Genomic DNA, 18,734 nt, shown 5'->3' with positions numbered 1-18,734 from the left:
TCACTGAAGATTCATTGACAGCATTATTATCAATGCTTAAACATGTTTATTTAATATCTACTTCATGTCTTTTCCATTCCTCAGTGAAGAATGTGTGTGTAAATGTACGTAGTTATTGCTTCTGCTATTGCAAGAAGCATGTTGGAATGAATCATCATCACTTTACCACTATAACACATCCTCTGAAACCAGGGAATATAAAGCTCTGCAGCAAAGATAACACAAGATTATTCTGATAGGAGATTTATATTCACTATTTACACTATTTTAATTTAGTTCTATCAGTCTTAATCTTTTTTGGTCTGTTGAGACAGTGCTTTGAAGACATACTGATGACTACACACTCATGCACAGACTTTCCTGCATTAGTCTCCTGAAAAAGCTAAACACTAAGGTTATTCTGAGTAGGATTACATTACATCTCTGCGGAAGGTCTTACAAGTGTCCATTACTAGCACACTAGAGCATCCGAGTTGCTTAAAAGAGGTACTGAATGTGATTAGGTTATGCTGTCTTTCAAGGAGGGCAGATCTGTTATCAAATGATTTTATTACAAAAGTGCAATGTTATACCATACTAAAAAAAAAATCACGTCATAAAGTTTGTTCAGAACTGTAACTTTCAAATATTTTTTAAATAGCTTTTAAAATGTGTACATAGCAATAGAAAGCAATAGGTAAAGCAATAACAGCATCAAGAACCACTGACGTGACTTATTTTTAATCAAAAACATTGTATTGCTTTTTACAGGAAATGTACAGCATGATAATATTCAAGAGACTACAAACATGAAATGACAAAAAAAAACAAAAAAAAACACACAAACATACATGAATAAAAGACAGAATAAAAATAAACACATTGTTACTTTGCTTTGGTCTATTCCCAGTGGCTATACCTTTGACAGAGATATTATACATACAAATTAGAATACACTACTAGGAATATTTACATATGTGTCAGTCATGGGTATGAAGTATTCAGAAGAACAAGAAACAATGGGATTATAGGAAGACAGAGACATAAGAAAGCAAACAGTCTGATCATGGAGAGAAAAGTATGCTATGTTATTGATTAAGGGGCAAGTTTCACTCCTCATGTCATGACTGTGCTGCTCTGCTGTATCAGATCTCTGAGGCAGTGGGAGTCAAGGGATGCAGAACTAGATTTATATGATGACTAACAAATGAATTTAGTAAATGAAAGGTTTTATGGAAATGAAGTAAAAAATGCCCCAAACTTTTGATTAATACTGCTATTTGGCTTCAAACAGTTTGAAACAGAGATAATATAAATGTTGCCACTGTGATGAATGTGAAGTAACTTTGCTACCATGGACTGATGGAGAATCAGTTGCAGTTACAGTAGGAACCGATTTAGAAGAAAGATTTGCCTAATAATACATACAAGGGTGGGAATTGGAATGAATCATTGTTTTCCAAGGATAACTACAATGGTAAATAAGTGGTGATAGTGTCTGGCGCTTGGTACTGATTCTTTCAACAAAATGTCCTAACATCCAAACTTGTAACCGAGTAGAATTTCCTGACCATCACTGAAATCTACATAGTAACACTGCAGAAATATTAGCAGTCACTCTAAAGTGCCTTACAAAATGACTCCACTGTATTACTTCTTAAAGTTTAAGAGATATAAAACAACCTGTTACCACAAAATAGGCTAAGTCACTATATATGCATATAAAAATATATAAAATAGAATTCACTGCTACATATTTTGAGTTTGTTCAGTAATAACAAAAAATAGTGTATATTGTGTATATATTGTATGTCCCCTTCGATCTGATTATTTACTTTAGAAGGATTTTGGAAGCTGTAGACTAATCGAAACTAAGATCTATGAGGCTGTTGTCCTGTGTCTGATGCTAATCAGAGCAATGGCTCCACCCACTGTGGGCAGAGACACTGCTGACTAGAGCATATGTAAGATGTGTGATCCTCAGACAGCTTGACAACAGAATATTATTGTAACATGCACACAGGCTATTCACACTATGTTGTGCGCATCACAATATTGTGCATTGTGCAATCTATGACAGACGATGAAAAAAAGACTATATCAAAATCCATCATCATAAAAAAATAGTACTTCTAGATAAAGTGATTAGTATTGAGATGCTGAGCACCCAGTGAGCTCTAAGGGCAGATAGGACAGATGTTATTCGCTATCTTTGTGTTGTACCCCGACATGATGACAGCCACTACACAAAAGATGTTTTTGGGTGTGTGTGGGTGTGTGTGTGTTACTTACTGCTAATAATGACTCCAAGATTGAACTTACAATGCAGTGGATCTCTGTAGATCTTGACCATGCCGGATTCGAGTTACATTAATATTAATGCTGATAGCAAGAAGTGGAGCAGAGTCCATTAGTGCAGGTTCTCATCTCCCATTAGTGCAGTTACTGTGTTTAAACAAAGTACATGATCTCAGTCCTTTACATAACAGGAGTTGCATATTCAGATTGAAATCCAGCAAAACAGACACTCATTCTATTCAGGAACTGTTTCACACAAACACAATTTTCTCCATCTAAATTTGTTTTCCAGTTTCACAAAGTCAAGGCAATTGCACCTGCTACACAACAGGATGTTCATGATGTCTGGGATGCATATAAACCCTGGTTAGGTTGTGAGGCGGTGCTCTGGTGATCAGTGCTCTATAAAGGACACAGTGGAAGTCAGTCAGTATTTCGTAACAATCTGAAATCTCTATCTTGTGGTAGGGCCAAGGTGGTGACTAGGTTATTTCCTCTAATAAACACAGTGAATTTGAGAACCATCTGAATCTGCGTTAGATCTCGGTGGCTGCGATTTCCTCAAATCGGATGTCAGGGCGCATGTCAAAATCCTCCAAGTCCCTGTTCTCTAGCTCTAGACTCAGCTCCCTCATGACACGCTCCAGTTCCCGGTTGCGGCGATACATCTGGATGTAATTCTGTTGTAGCTGCTTCTGGTAGCGGATCACCTTGTCTTTCTCCTCCTGCCAGACACGGCGCTCCTCATCAAAGGCTTCAAGCTGCTCCTGTCCATGCCTCCTCTCTAACAGCAGCTCAGAGCGCAATTGCTCTACTTGCAAGTGTAGAATATGCAGAGCATCTGTACTCTGCTGCTGTACCCTGGTCACATCACTTTCGTACGATGGCAGCAGCTCCACTACCTCCCGGAAAGCAGGGCTGTGTACTTGATTTAGACCACCACCAACACGGCTCTGAGGCAGAGGCAAGCTCATGCACTGGCCCTTACTGCTGGGCAATGACAACATGTCTCTGAGTCGGACTGACTCCATTTCAAGGCGGCCCAGTTTCTCACGTAGTAGCTCAGCCTCGCTCTTACGGCGCTGCAGCTCATTCTCGCATACTTCCAGTTCAAGTGTGCGAGTTCGTGCTGCTGCCTGGGCATCGTGTGAGCGTGCCTGGCTGGCCTGCAGCTCAGAGCGAGCCTCTCGCAGCTGGGCCTTCAGGGCCACAATCTCAGCTGCCTTCTGTCCCAGCTCAGCCTGCACATCCTTCAGCTGCTGCTTCAACAGGGAGATCTCACCAGACTTCTGACACACCTGCAGTACAGAAACATTGTCAGAAAGGTTTGAGCAAAAGTGCAAAAGCACTAATGAAGATCATTAAATGCATACTTGAACAAGCTCCTGATCCTAGATCCCAAGTAATAGCTGTAATAATGCAAACTAACCGATCTGCAGATGTTCCACCATGTGTAATATACCCATAACTGGACAAAAACTATGATGTGTTGTAATATTATTGAAATTGTTGGCAAGCAGCCTTGGTGTAAGAGGAATTCAGCGCATGTTGCTGCTGAAAATAATTAACTTTGGGATGGTAACAACCATTTCTCACCTATTACATTTTGTTCCTTACAGTACACAGAAAAGATGCATAAGGACAATCTCTTTTGTGTATCTTGTCTGGAATGGTTTATCCAGTTTTAATGTGTCACCAGATTTTAAGGGTCCCACCAAACAAAATATATTCCCTGTAACATGATCCTAGAATCCATGGGTGGTTTGGAAGCAGTGTCTATTCTTACCTCCCATTTGGTCTCTTCCAGACGTGGTCCTAGCTGATTCTGCTCCCTTTCAATGGAGGCACATCTTTTCTCCAGTGTTTCTCGCTCCTGTAGCAGCTGTGAGAAATCCTCATGCAGCTTCTTCTTCTCCTGTTGGAGCTGAAAAACCTGCAGCTGTAGCACCTGTTGGGCCCGTTGGGCTTTCTGATGCACCTGCTTCATCTTGGTTGCACAGCTCTGTCTGAGCTCCTCCATCTCCTGCTCACATCTCTTTTGCTTCTCCTCATACACCTAAAGATGGTGTTCAAAAAATATTCAGACAGCATTTCAATTATACTCCAAAATCTATGAGGAATGTATGATACATCTGTAACATAATTGAAGAGATAGTAGCATGTTCATTGATTTCAGTAAAGAAGCTATTTCTAACATTTCAGTAGTTTGTATGCCAAGACTGGATATGCAGCCCAAGTCTATTCTTATATTTTCTCTCACATTTGTCTATGTGTGGTTTTGATATGTTGATCACATACCTGGCAGATGGCTGCCTCATTCTCATCCAGATTATCTCTGAGCTGCTGCAGCTCCAAGTCTCTCTCTCTCAGCTTTTCCTCGAGTTCACGTATAATGCTCTCATACCCCTCCTGGGGAGCGGGAGAACGTCCACATGATCCATTATCTGAGAGTGGCTGGCCTGTGCTCTTGCTGGATGAGGAGCGACCACTGTCCGAGTTAGTGTGGCCATGTCCTCCTGTGGGCCGCGTGGACTCTGTGCTTGTGGACAGTCCCTCGCTCTGCACCAGGCTGCAGGCTGTACTGCTGTATGTGGGCAGGCTGGAGAGTGAATTGCGGCCAGAATCTGACATGCTACAAGTCTGACTGGTGCGAGCATTGCGAGCACCAGTGTATGAATTGCGTTTTTCTGTGCACAGCATCCCTGCTCCTCCAGGAAGTAAAAGGTTCAGGCTTCCGTGACTCTCAGACAGACTGCCCCCTGGCCGTGGGGAAAGGTACTGCACTGAGTTGCGGTTCTTAGGTACTACAGGCTTGAAGGCAGTTGGTCGGATTACAACTTTCTCCATATTCTGTAATCAAAAATAGTCAACAAAATATGAGTGCATGACCAAAAATGCTGGACCATGTTTCATGAACAAACAATAAAACAATTCATAAAGCAATGTCCTTCTGGACAAGTCATCATGGCACCACTCTTAGGTGGTTATTTGCAGTCACCAAACCTGGCTCCTGTGTACTTGAGTGGAGAGACCCATGTAACAGTATCAATACCAACAAAGCAACAGTTTGGTTTAGATGAGTTAGGGGAGTTATACAACTGCCATGGTGAAACTTACACACTGCTCCATTCAGAGTTTAAGCAGTAGGCTGTCTCTGCTCAAACCATCTCTGTATAAAGTCAGCATATAACATCAAATCAGATCCTTGCTGAACCCCACGTGCCCACATGAAGTAATCACATTTAAGCTGTTTAAAAAAGCTACCTCCTATGTGAATACTCAAAACAGAGGTGGACAATTCACTCTACACTATATATAGTATACTTACAATAAGAAAAAACAAGCCTGGACACATAATCTGCTTATCACAGGCTGCCTGCGCTACTTTTTTATTCCTTTATCACAAGGATAAAATCTAAAGCCCTATTCAGACACAATTCAATTTGTGGACCTGGAGTTATTCCACCATTTGCAGGTGCTGTGACTTTCTGTCTAGATCAGCCATATTCATGTTTTTCGCCCCCTTCCCTTTGATCAACTCTGATGATTTTAGTCATTTTCAGACATTTATTCAACTACAATGAATATCCATTTTCACAAAATTTCAGGAATAATGATTGTACGATATTTTATGTTTATGTTTTAATGTTTTTAAACAAGTAATGAACATGTGTTTTTCACAGTCTTCACTGTGTGGAAGTATATTCTTTCTGTGACAGTGTTTAAAATTTTATGTTGTGATAAAGATCCAATCTAAAAACCAATCTAGGAAAATGTAATAACACTGTATGAGAATATCGAAAGAGCCATATAACCTAGCTTTTTGACCAAACATTGTTCACTTCCACCTGCAGATGACAGATACTGAATTATATGCAGATAGATTTTAGGGTTTCTCGCAACCCTTATTGGGTGCCAGTGAGAATAATTTGGTTGGGCCAATGAGTAAATGGAACACAGTGAACAAACGGCTATTAATGAAATGGCAATTATTGTCAGAGCAGGTAGGATGTGTCTGTCAATAAAAATTAGATGCCAATTCCATAGATCAAAAATGCCTGCAAAAGAATAATTAAATAAAATCAAATTTTAGGTGTGATATGGAAGTCATTTTCAGAGGGACAGCCCAACAGTCTGTTGCAGTGTATTAATTCTAAGAAATTAATAAATAAACAAATAACTCTAACTCACTTTCTCCAGCTTGCCTGAGACAGGGATGAGTTTTGGTGGAGGGCCTCCGATGTTGCTATTGCTTACAGTTCCTCGGTTGTCCTGTGTTTCTTCTGTGTCACTGCAGGGGCTGCCCACTTTGACATGGTTATCATTCCAGTCACCCACCACTTCATCACTCATGTATCCATAGTTGCCATTGCCGGCAGTCATGAGGGTAGTGGGTTTGTTCTTGACAGGCAGAGGAGGGTGGTTGTCAAGGAGCTCTTCCTGAGAGCTGGCCCTTCGCAGTGTGCCCTCCTGCTGCCGGAAACAGCTGGTTGCAGGCAGGGGCTTGCGGAGCCTGGCGCTGAAGTCACTGACAGCACGACAGTGTCGTTCCTGGTAAGTGCGTCCAGAGATAAGGCTGCTGACAGAGCCCATGCTGCCTGTGAGCGGGGAGTGCGATACAGGGTGGCACTGCTGAATATCGGCGCTGGACTGTGGGTGATCAGAGGTCACGGGCAGTACCTGAACCAAAGCCATGGCAACTGTGCACCCAATGCACACACTCTGCAGAGGCAGAAAGAGAGAATTTTTTTTTTAAAAAAACAGTAAAGAACCATTTTAAGAAATATTTTTAGAACATTTAAACCTGAGTGCTTTAAAAGTAAAACATTCTTTTTTAGCATTCAGCATTATACATAGAACATGACAGATCAGCTAAATAAAATGATGAAAAAGCGGAATGAACTGAACCCTTTGACACTGGCTGTAAATTGGTTTAGATATTTGTCTGTAGTACTGGTTATGTGGAAAGCTCTTATATTTACCATGTAGCTGTGCTCTAAACTGTGTTGTCATGTCCAACCATGAAATAATTTATAACACACTGCCCCCAAAGAGGGGTTTTTGAGGTAAACAGGCAATCTGATCTGGAACAAATCCATTACTTCACGATTGGCCTAACAGATCTGCTCTTCCTGTACTATGATGTGCAATCATCTGTTTTATATGTTCTACAATAAATATAATGACAAGGGAACAACCTTACACAAACAGCTGGAACAAACCTGACCCACGTTTCTCTGTGACTTTCGTTCCAAATTATAACATATGAAGAAAGCTCTGAACACAAAATCAGACCTTAATCAATGAGAGACACAAAAGTAACAAGAGCTTATAACCAATTTCTGGTGACAGAAGGTGAATCAACATTTAATGTTTCCCTCAGAGTAAAGCTCAGATTGAGTAAAGTTTCCCTTTATGCAAATGGGAAGCAAAGCAATTTAGCTTCCAATAGTAGTGAAGGACTCTTCCAAAAACAATAAAAGAGGGAGAGAGAGGTGAAGAGGATTTTGTGGTCTATGGATAATACAGTTCCATGTCTACCCTTTACATACACATGACTTCACTAATGCTAATATCACATCAATGGTTAACTCTTTCCTAAAGCATAATTCCTACCATTCCTTCCACATCCCTGCTTCTGCCTAAGAAGAATACATTTATACCAACTATAAACACATAAACACCCAAAAAAGTAAGCTAGATGAGCTTGAAGTCTGATTTAATTAAAAGCAGTTCTCAATCTTAAATCATGTCCATCACCCAGTGACCCAGTGCTCATAATTTCCAGGCTACATTATCATGGATCACTGCACTCTTCCCATACACATCATACAACAAACCTCTTTACAGACATAACAATAAGTAATTTAATAATTAAAATATGCACTGAAATCAAGGCACTTGGGTCTCAGAAGGCAAATTCAAGTTATACGAAAACATGCAGTTAGAGCAGTTAAAACTCGATAGTGTTGTACCAAAAACACTACCATTATGATCATACCACATGCATTGTGGGTCAGTTATAATAATTTGAGATAAAAGTGTTTCACAAATTTAATATCTGCTTTGAACATTCAAAGTTCTGCTTTAACCCTATTTACCAGTACACTGGTATTTCGTACTGGTGTTAAATTTTATTGCTGTTTGATATACAATTAGTCAGGACGCTGTTGGCTTTCAGTGAAGATAACATTGCTCAGAATGTTAGCGGTTGAAAATAATGGCTTCATGTTTTATGTACAAGCACTTTGATCTAAGGGAGTAGAAATGGGTGTGATATCAGCATTTACTTTGAAGATATAAATACTTGCATGAAAAAAATTTTTTTAATTTTTATTTTAACATCTCTATGAATATATTGCCGCTAGTAGGTCAAACAGAAAGGCTTTAAACTACAAATTCTTTACACCCTGATCTTTCGTATGAGCCATTAAACACCACTGTGAAGTGTGACTGACAAAGAAATTCAATGCTAAAACTGGGTAAACAAAAACAGGTGGAAATTGCATTATTTTGGCATCCGGAAATAAAATTAAAATAAGACCAAATTACTGCCCACTTTGCCCAAATTTACAATGGCATTTTAATAAATCAGAGGGTTCACAATCACTACACAGGAATAGAAGTTGCAGTTGCAAATGACTTTTGTTTTGTCTGTTTACTGCTAGAAGACCAACACGGAGAGAAGAAAAATTCCCAAGTCTCCCTCTTTAAGCTTGTCTTTTCCAGGATAATTGCGTGAAATAGAGTGAAATAGAGAAATTTTATTTGCCTATAAGCAGAACACAGTGACAGATTAGTGTTTGCCTTTTTATAGAATAGAATTGTTTACCAAGTTGCAGTATTGAAAATGTACATCACACTTTTGATACCATGTGCAAGCCTACCGCAATAACTGCTGTGCTCTATTCCAGTGCATTCTCTGCCTTAGCATTCTTGCCCCCTTATCCTCTCTTGCCAGCCCCTACTCAAACAGCCTCATTGAGCCTAGAATAATAAGATTAGTGGATCCACAAGGACTGCTTTTTCCTGACTTGACCTCAGACTTCTGCTTCTGTTAGTGATACTCTCATCAAAACACTTTGCTCCATCACCCAGCTGGATCGTTCTTAACATGAAACTAGCCCAATCAAATTAGAGACCCATTTCCACCAGAGAAAGCATCGATGTGAACCAAGGGCTCTGCTATTCCTGAAACGGCACTTTTTCTATACACAAACTATGAGTAAAACTTTTCAATGAAACAGAACTAACTGGCAGTATGGTTTCTAAACCAGAGATACCCACAATGTGAGTGAATACTTGTGTGTCCATCATGTAACAGCACCCATGGTGTTAGAAAGCATTCTATAATTGTAGTGGGATGGTGACAGAGTTTTCCAAATTACACCAGTAATAACAATAAGTGGCTCTATATCATGTTCCTACATTATGTCCTTGTTCAGTACTATTGGTACCATGGCAAAAAAGTGTGGCCAAGGCCCTCATGGATACTTAGTGATAGTATGTGTCATATGACAATAAAGATGAAAAATTGTGGAATCTTTTACCATCCTATACTGTACCACATCCTTTGTAGTGTATTGTGTGTCTTGCACTGTCTTTTGCCTTGCACTGTTTGCGCTAGGTTGCACACTATGCACTTTATGTGCCTAGGTTAACTTACAATTTAGTCTTTAACTCTGCTTTGTTTTAAGTAGCTCTGTGATATTTTATGAAGCACCAGGGTCCTGCAGGAATGCTGTTTAATTTCACTACGTACTGTGTCAGTTATATACGGTCGAAATGAAAATAAAAACATCTAAAGTCTAAAAGTGTTGTTAGATTAGACATTGCAGAATTGCTATATTAATGAAATCCTAATGGACTCTGGTTAGCCAGACAAAACAGGTCAATTCAATTTATCCACTGTGCATTTTTATCTCTGGTGTTACAACAGTGAGGTTGTTGAGGGAAACCACTGCAGGTGTTTCTAATCAAATCCACAGCACCAGCCAGAGCTGTCTACAGAAATCTTGTTATGATAAGTCTTAATAACTGCAGCGCTGCCGGAAAGGATTAGCTGTGAGGCGTGAATCTCCCAGGAACCATTGAGCTTCGCTGTGAAAGTTGGGGAGAATGTGTGGAAATGCCAAGGCTGAGCATGGAACACAGCAGAAGTCCAGATCGCGATGTTAAAATCCCCACAGCCTTAATCCCATTTGGACACAGACACGTCTGTTGAGCCAGGTTGTTTGATGTGTCTTCAGATCTTGATCAAAGCTTCTTCCCATGGAAACGTTGGCCATGACATGGTACTGTCCCATACCACTGTTTTCTCTCTAAACACAAGACTTGGGACCTTGTTTCTACATCTAACATTTTCCCAAATAAACTACAACAGTGAATATTGTTAAGTCAGTATCTCAGGCATACCTTCACAAATGAATAATGCTTAATTTGATGTTTCACAGCACTGTGAGGATTCTTGACCTCCATCTAGCATACCAGTTAACAGTAACTATAAATGTGTTTATCATTATTGACAGTCTATAAACGGTGATTTTAAAAAATCCCTTCTTTTAATTAGCTTTATATTTCTGTTCAATGAAATCTCTTATACCTGGCTGCTTATATCCTCCTAGCCATGTCCTTCTTCTGACTTTCCCATTTCCTATTCCTGTACCATGCTGTTTTTAGACTATTCTAAAAAGATGCTTCACTATAAACACACACACTCTCTTTCCTGCTTTCTATAGTATCCTTTGGCTTGTTTTATCACCTTACTCTATTCTCTGAATTTCTGCCCTTTACACTCCCTCTTGCTGTAACAAGCAGGTGTTTCATGTAAATCAGTGACCGGAAAGGATATGAATCTGTGATTACAGACCCATGTACACCTCTTCATTACACCAACCCCTCTAGAGACCTCTTACTGGACATCCAGCACTGTGCCTCGCTGCTGTGACTTCCTGCCAGCTGCTCCCCTATTGTCTCCCTCCATCAGATAGCAGCACTATCTAGGGAGTCTTGGAATGATACAACAACAATCTTTGCTTTAAACACACAAAGACGAACACAGACATACAAAACTACACTGAATTTCTTTGCATGCTGTCTCATGTCTGTAAGAGAAATCATTGCTAGTGATCTCTACAAGAGCTTACATAAAACACAGACTAAGGACAAACAAGTACTAAGAAAAAAAGTTGTGCACTGAGAACTAATTAAAATTGTCATTTACAAATGACAAACTATATGGCCAAACATATGTGGATATCTCACCATCATTTAGCCTCACTTTGCTGTAACATCTACAGTAGCTGTTATATTCTCTACATGTCTGGGAAGGCTTTGCACTAGATTCTGAAGTGTGGATCTGGGGATTTGTCACTTCAGCCACAAGAACATTAGTGAAATTGGGCAGAGGACGTCTGGGAGAGGAAGTTTTCCCATTTTTCTTCAGTTTATCCCAAAGGTGTTCATAAATTAGCCTTTTAGTAGCTCATCTACTTCAAGTATATAATGTTCACATCCTCTCTCTTTCTGAATCTACAGCAGATAACCTGGTGCAGCATTGTAACATTCTTTCCACGCACAGCGCCATACAACTTTGAAAGGCCTCTCTGACAGCATTAAAATCTCACCATTTCTCCACTGTGGGTCAGAGAATCCATTAAGACAGCACAGTGTGTCTGAATCTAAGAGAGAGGTCAGGAGGCATACTGTGCTCAGATCACACTCTGCTGCTGTTACCATGACACACAACATCGTGGAGCATAAGCTGCACACAAAATGTAGAACGGCGCTTTCGGACTGCCAGAGAGTTTTGGACTGATTTAAGCTGTTCGCCTAGAATTCATAGAGCCAGTCAGACTCAATTACTAATCAGTTTCACCCATTCTTACTGTTCTGCAGACCACAACTATGGTCTGTATGCTTTATGCACACTAATACAGAACTTGAATGTCAGTTTTCTAAACAAATGAAATCCCCTTGTAGAACAAACTCTGAGAGCCTAACACCAAACACGTTATAGGTTCTGGGTGGCCTAATAAGAATGGAAAAGCTTCCATTTTACAAATGAAAAAGTCAGTAAGCCATTGCATTCATTTCGAAACTCACGGAAAGTAAATATTACTTTACTTGCAGATATGTAGCTAATGCACTTTTAATTGAGATGTGATCATCAGAAGTAAATGACAACATAAAAAGCATAGCAATATCCCAGACTGCACTACTGAATTCAGCCATGATGGGAAACCTGCAGCTAGCTGAACGAAACAGAGACAGACTCAAAAGAACTCCCTTTAACAAAGATCAGCTTCCTGAGCAGCTGTAACTTGGATCACAAAACATAAGGAGCATAATCAAATGCTCAGTGCAATAAAATCACATTTGCCTCTTCTAAATCAACCCTTAACGATTGAATACATGTAATCTACCATGTATATGTGTCTATATGGTTGGATGTTTCTTTTCAAAAACAAAAAAATTTGGAATAGAAGTCACATCCTGGACTTTTATTATAAATGGAAGCTAAAGGGCAAGCTCATGAGTCACAAATTCTTTTACTGTCTGTTCTCTTACAAAGCTAACAAAACACATTCAAAACTCTCAAAGTCCGCTGACTCTAAATTGCATCCGTGGAACGAAAAAAGACAAGGAGAACATTTAAAGCTGAACACTATAAAGCTCCCACCTTTTCTACATCCCTCTACTAACCCTGCACAGTTTCCACTGTTCTCTGTGTTATTCCGGTGTCTCAGTGAGGAAGCACTGGATTAAATTAAAAACATTGTCTGTAGAACAAGGGTAATTGGTTGACTGTTTTTTATCATTGCCACCCTGTTGCTTTTGCAAGCTTTTGGCTTGTGGCTGTTTGGGGATGTTGCCATGGTATTTGAGGCCTACATGTGTGTAGCCTGGGGGTGAAAGCTACACCAAGAGAAAAAGGTGGGGTTCAGCAACAAAAACAGTGGGAGTAACAAAAACCAAGTCAGTGAGAGCATGTGAGAGATAAACACAGATGAAGAGAGAGAGAGAGAGAGAGAGAGAGAGAGAGAGACTGTGCCCCTTTGAACTCAGTTCATTCTACCATTTTCTCATTCATTTACTAATTCACCATCAAACTCCTTTAATCAGTTTATAATTGTTTTTTTTCCCTTTTTAGAATTTTCTAAACCATCTCCATCTCATTTCTTTGGTTTGCTTTGTTCTTAAGCCCTTACTTAAACTTTCTTTTACACCTGGCTGCCTATTTCCTGCTAGCCACGTTCTACTGTCTTTCTCATTTCCCAGTCCTGTGTTGTAATGTTTTAAGGGGTCAAAGAAAGCTACGATTGAGACCTACCATGCATGGTTTGGTGAAATGAACAAACGGGTGTGCTAAAGAAATAAGAAGCAAGAATGTGATGGGGTAAAAACACACTTTTTGAGCATCTCAAAGCTTATGAGCCTATGCAAACCATACAAGTACTCTGGAGATGCTATACAATTCTCTCTCAGAGACACTGTTTCCCCACTCCAGGCCATATTCCAACCTTCCTATGCCTCCAGTACAGAGCCACACTGAAACCCTCTCATATCAGATGCAGCAGGTGACATGCCCTACACAATAGCAGGAAATATCTTATCTTAAAGGTATATGTTCAGTTTATACTAACTAACTGCATATTATATTTTTAGTACATATATATTCACCTGTATATTATATTCATAGTACATACACATCTGTAAATTACTGTTTATAGCAATAGCCATATTTTTGTTACATCCTTCTGTAAATTCCAGTTATAATTATAGTCATCTGTATAGTATGTTCATAGTACACACACATCTGTAAATTACTTCCATATTACCATTTTATTTAACTTATCTAAATCTTGTACGAACTGTATATACCGCACTTACTGCTATTGCACTCTGGTTAGACCTAAACTGCATTTCGTTGCCTTGTACTTGTACATGTGTAATGACAATAAAGTTGAATCTAATCTAATCTAATCTGTCAATCAAGATTGTGGATGGAGCTTTTTGTGTTGTGTGTAAAGTACAACTTGACCCCAGTCTGGTTATGAAAGTGCAACTCTCCCTGTACAGACTTATGTCAGGGAGATGTCCATGATCTGCCGCAAACTGATCACTCTATATGCCCCAAGAGGATCAGCTGTCAACAGTGTGTTTTTAAAAAACACATATTAATGAAGTCAAGACTAGAATACCACATATGACCTTACAAAACCAAACACTATACAACCTTTTACAAAGAGTATTCAATGTGTGTTTGACATGAAATTTTGATTATATTTGATTATATTAAAAATCATGTTTCATTATTATCCAGAGTCTAATTTGGCAGTATGTGCACGACCCATAAAGGTTTTTCTCTGATGCTCTGTTAGAGCCATTGGAAGCACTGGCTGAACTGTCTCTCTTCAGCTACTCCTGAGTACCACAGCATGAATTTCCAACCGCTAATGATTATTTATCCCAGGACAGCGGTCAGACAGGCAGACACTGGGAATAAGAACAGCTAGGAGAGGAGCTGTGGTCTCGCCACACTAATGCCCTTCCCCTTGCTTGCTGCTGAGTGGTCATTCTGCTAAAATGCAAGTGATGTGAGGGTAATGAGGCAAAGGAATGCTCTCTTTCAACACAGGGCATGCAAAATGGTCTGGATGGGTCAGTGCACCACATTTATTACCATATTAGATATCAACTGCAATCAGCAAGAGTGAAAGCAAGTAACAGACCCAAATTTGACCATTATTACTACCAGAGAGGCATAATTGTGCTGTTTATCTATTTTAAAACAGGTGTGGTAATGCCTTAATATGTAAAGGGGAATCATTTCTATTGCACATTACTGGGCTCCATGAGTCAAAAGCAATTTTAAATCACTATATCACATTTTATTACTGTAATTTATTTTTATTATACAAAACGATGTCAGACAATAACAATGATCTACATTAATGTTATAAGCCAGATTGGTGAACTATGCATAAACAGAAGTAATAAAACCAGCAATAAATAAATCTCAGTGCAACCTGAATCAAACGTATGCTGGCATAAATCTATTTTAAAAGCGCTTACACAGTGAAGAATGCACAAGCCACAAACAAGAAAAAAAAAAGATTCTAGGTTTGGAGTTTGAAAATATGCAAATAAGCCACAGTGAGAACAGCCAAAAGGGACTGTGGACTGTGTCACTTCAGATTCCAGGCGAGCTCAGACAGAGAGGAAAAGTAATGCATGGAAAGTTCTGATTCAGCTCAGTCAGCTGAGTCCAAGACAGGGCTAATGAGCTCTCCTTCCTCACACACATCTATAGAAATACCTGCCATCTCCTTAACAGGAAAGGTTACAGAAATGAAAATAAAAGAAATTAAAAGAAAAGAAAAGAGGAGAGGAGAGGAGAGGAGAGGAGAGGAGAGGAGAGGAGAGGAGAGAAGAGGAGAGGAGAGGAGAGGAGAGGAGAGGAGAGGAGAGGAGAGGAGAGAAGAGAAGAGAAGAGAAGAGAAGAGAAGAGAAGAGAAGAGAAGAGAAGAGAAGAGAAGAGAAGAGAAGAGAAGAGAAGAGAAGAGAAGAGAAGAGAAGAGAAGAGAAGAGAAGAGAAGAGAAGAGACAATGTTTTCACTATCATGAAACTTTCAGGGGCCATTTTGAACTGTTTTGACTACTTAAAACAATGGCAACATCAATGGCCATCAAATTTCCTTATAAGGCAAAGGTAAAGTAAGTGTATAAGAGATCGATTCGAAAGCCTCTCACATACGAGAGTGATTTAACACATCTATTATTTTCCAGCAGAGTGACGTAAGCACCTTCTCCTGGTGATCTCATCTGCTCAAAGCAATGTTTGCAGACTTCTGACTTGTCACAGTCTGTGCTATTTTAGGCTCAATCCGTACACAGGTCTTCCACTAAGCTGAGTCAGACCACAAACTCCAGCTTTTAAATATCATTAAAATCAGGAGGCACACAATGGGGAATCTTAATGGCAAGGCATCAGAGAAAAGAGATATGACCAGAACAAACGCCTAACAATAGATTTTTTTTGTGTCACTCATGAAAAAGCTTTTAGGCGTTAATTGTGTGTGTATATATAGTGTCAAATTGCCCCATTTATGCCAGTTGTTCAGAGGATTATGTTGTCCTAGAACTTTACACCGAGTGTATCAAGCAGTAAAATAATCTCTCACTTCGGCTCTTTTCGAGATTCTTCAATTCAGCTTTTCCATTTCTACAGTCTCATCCAGAATGAGTAGTTCTTTATTTATCCAGATTGTAGGTCATTACTGAAGATTGCTCCACTGAGAGACTCAGCTCTTAACAGCAGCCCTAACATCGAAAACCCTCAAACACAAACGCAAGACAGCCACAGACAGCAAAGATACACATACCAACATCCTACAATGCCAATATTCAGAGCGTGCCTAGCACAACACTTTCTGTAACTTTAATATACCTTTGTTTTTAGTGTAAACCACACCAGCCAATAAACACATATCATCACTCTCATCAACAGAGAACACAGTGCTGCTAACCGTCTTTTTCTTTATTGTCTTAAAGATGCCCCACCTATCCCCCTCTCTGTGCACACAAAGTTAATCATTCATCTGGATCACTTCAAAGCCCTCAGAGCTTCATGACTATAAATTCATCAGTAATCTGAACTCTGCAAAAGCCAGAATGACTGTAAGTGATTTGTGTGTATGCGTCTATACGTTTGATAGTTGTAATCTTGTACATACCCATAGTGTTCATCATGGTAACTTCCTCCTGTCTCTGCTTTCTGTCCTGAAGCCAAACTAAGAAGACAAACCTGGCTTGCTCATTCTGCTCTTCGGCTTCACTCCCTCTCTTTCTCTTCGTCTCGCACACTCACATGCTCCCGCGCTCTCACGTACTCTTGCGCGCACACACACTCTCTTCCTGCTCCTCCTCCAGCACTCCTTCTCTTCTAGTCAAACTTTCCTCTCTTTGCCCACTGCGAAGCCCTTTCCTCTCCTGCACTCTTGCTCTGCTGTCCTAGCACCTCCCCCTCTCCCTGCCCCCTACTGCTCTCACTTTGTGTGCTTGCTTCCCTCCCTCCCTCTCTCACATACACATATAATCCCATCTCATGCTGGGGCTCAAGTCTCTGCCCATAATGCTCTCTCGCTCTCTCTCTCGCTCTCTCTCTCTCTCTCTCTCTCTCTCTCTCCCCAGTTTTCAATTTCGTCGTCTCTCTGCATCATACTTTTTTTGAAAGCATAAAATATACTTGGGATAAATCCACTTCCTGCTTCAGATCTGATACTCAGCAGTTGCTTTGTTGCAACTAAATGATGCTGACCGATGATGATGTTTTCTCTTTCACTCCCTCACTCCCCTCTAAGTAATTTCCCACATACTCCCTAAGACACCATGTCACGCTGAAACATACAGAACACGTTAATCAAACCTAACAGATGAGTGAAAGACATATATAGTGACAGCGTGCGTATTCACTGTATTGCACTGTTCATGTATACATGCAATAAAAGACACATGATCTAATTTGGTGTAAGAAATTAAGGCTGCATCCACAAATGCAGTGCGCGTTTCCTCTGAACTCGGTCCAATCTCAGCAGTCTGCAGGCCATGACTTTTTGTCTTGAGAAGTCTGTAAGGAGGGAAGAGTACATTCATGTGCAAGTTTGCTTTTCAAAGGGCCCCAGTCTCCTTGTGTTCTGGCTGTTACCACTCCTCTCCCTCAATTACCGCCTATCGCCGAACTGAACAAAAGCAAAGGAAACACAGCATGCTAACCCGAGCAGAGAGTCATAAAGCCAGGGGATTTTGCAGGGCATTAAAGAGGACAGAAACATCAGACAAGCAGAGATCTGTATAGATGAACATATGAGTGATTAATGGACATCTGTGTCCCCTAGGGAAGTTACCATATAAACATGAACTGCCCATAAACACACCAGGAGGCTTAACCTGATATTTCAAAGTGCTGTATGTAAACACACACACTCATACATGCATATATACAGTATATATATATAGTGGGAAACCTTTTTAATCCTACTCTTGCCTGCTTCTAAAGAAAATCGGTCCAATCCTGCCTGCTCTCTGAGTTATTCTTGCACATACCCATGCAGGGCATTTTCTATTATTATAATAGCTTCTTTGTTGGTCCTGATTTCAGAAATGCTGTATAAACCAATTTGTAATTTAATCTAAAAAGACTTTATGTTGCCTTTCTTTGTCCTGCAGGCTTCACAACTGACCACATGGCTAGAAGTAAAAACACCCTCTAACACAAATACACTACATGGCCAAAAGTATGTTGACACCCGACCTTCATACCCATATGCCGGCCTTCCCCAAACCTTTGCAACATACAACTGTCTAGGATGTCACTGAATGCATTAAAATTTCTCTTCAGTAGAACTAAAAAGCTCAAGCAGCTGCTTGAATAAATATGTCTATCTCAGCTGCTA

The 18,734-nt window shown here is 40.0% G+C and overlaps 1 protein-coding gene across 4 annotated transcripts in view; it reads right to left on the bottom strand.

Annotated features, from left to right (window-relative positions):
* Nucleotides 1–708: 708 nt before the first annotated feature.
* Nucleotides 709–18,734, bottom strand: part of lzts2a (leucine zipper, putative tumor suppressor 2a) — a 39,097-nt gene continuing 21,071 nt past the window's right edge. For 3 of the 4 annotated variants that reach the window (XM_060872302.1, XM_060872301.1, XM_060872299.1), the window contains 4 exons: nt 6,469–6,999; nt 4,576–5,127; nt 4,064–4,333; nt 709–3,575 (listed from right to left, as the gene is read on the bottom strand). In XM_060872302.1, coding sequence (XP_060728285.1) covers nt 2,814–3,575; nt 4,064–4,333; nt 4,576–5,127; nt 6,469–6,972 — 2,088 coding nt within the window. In that variant the 5' untranslated portion in view covers nt 6,973–6,999 and the 3' untranslated portion in view covers nt 709–2,813. Of the gene's footprint in view, nt 3,576–4,063; nt 4,334–4,575; nt 5,128–6,468; nt 7,000–17,015; nt 17,303–18,734 lie in introns of those variants that run through there. The other variant, XM_060872300.1, reaches the window with a different exon arrangement.

This window comes from Tachysurus vachellii, chromosome 6 (assembly GCF_030014155.1).
Source record: "Tachysurus vachellii isolate PV-2020 chromosome 6, HZAU_Pvac_v1, whole genome shotgun sequence".
Classification (NCBI taxonomy): Eukaryota; Metazoa; Chordata; class Actinopteri; order Siluriformes; family Bagridae; genus Tachysurus; species Tachysurus vachellii.
This window is presented reverse-complemented; position numbering and strand designations above follow the sequence as displayed.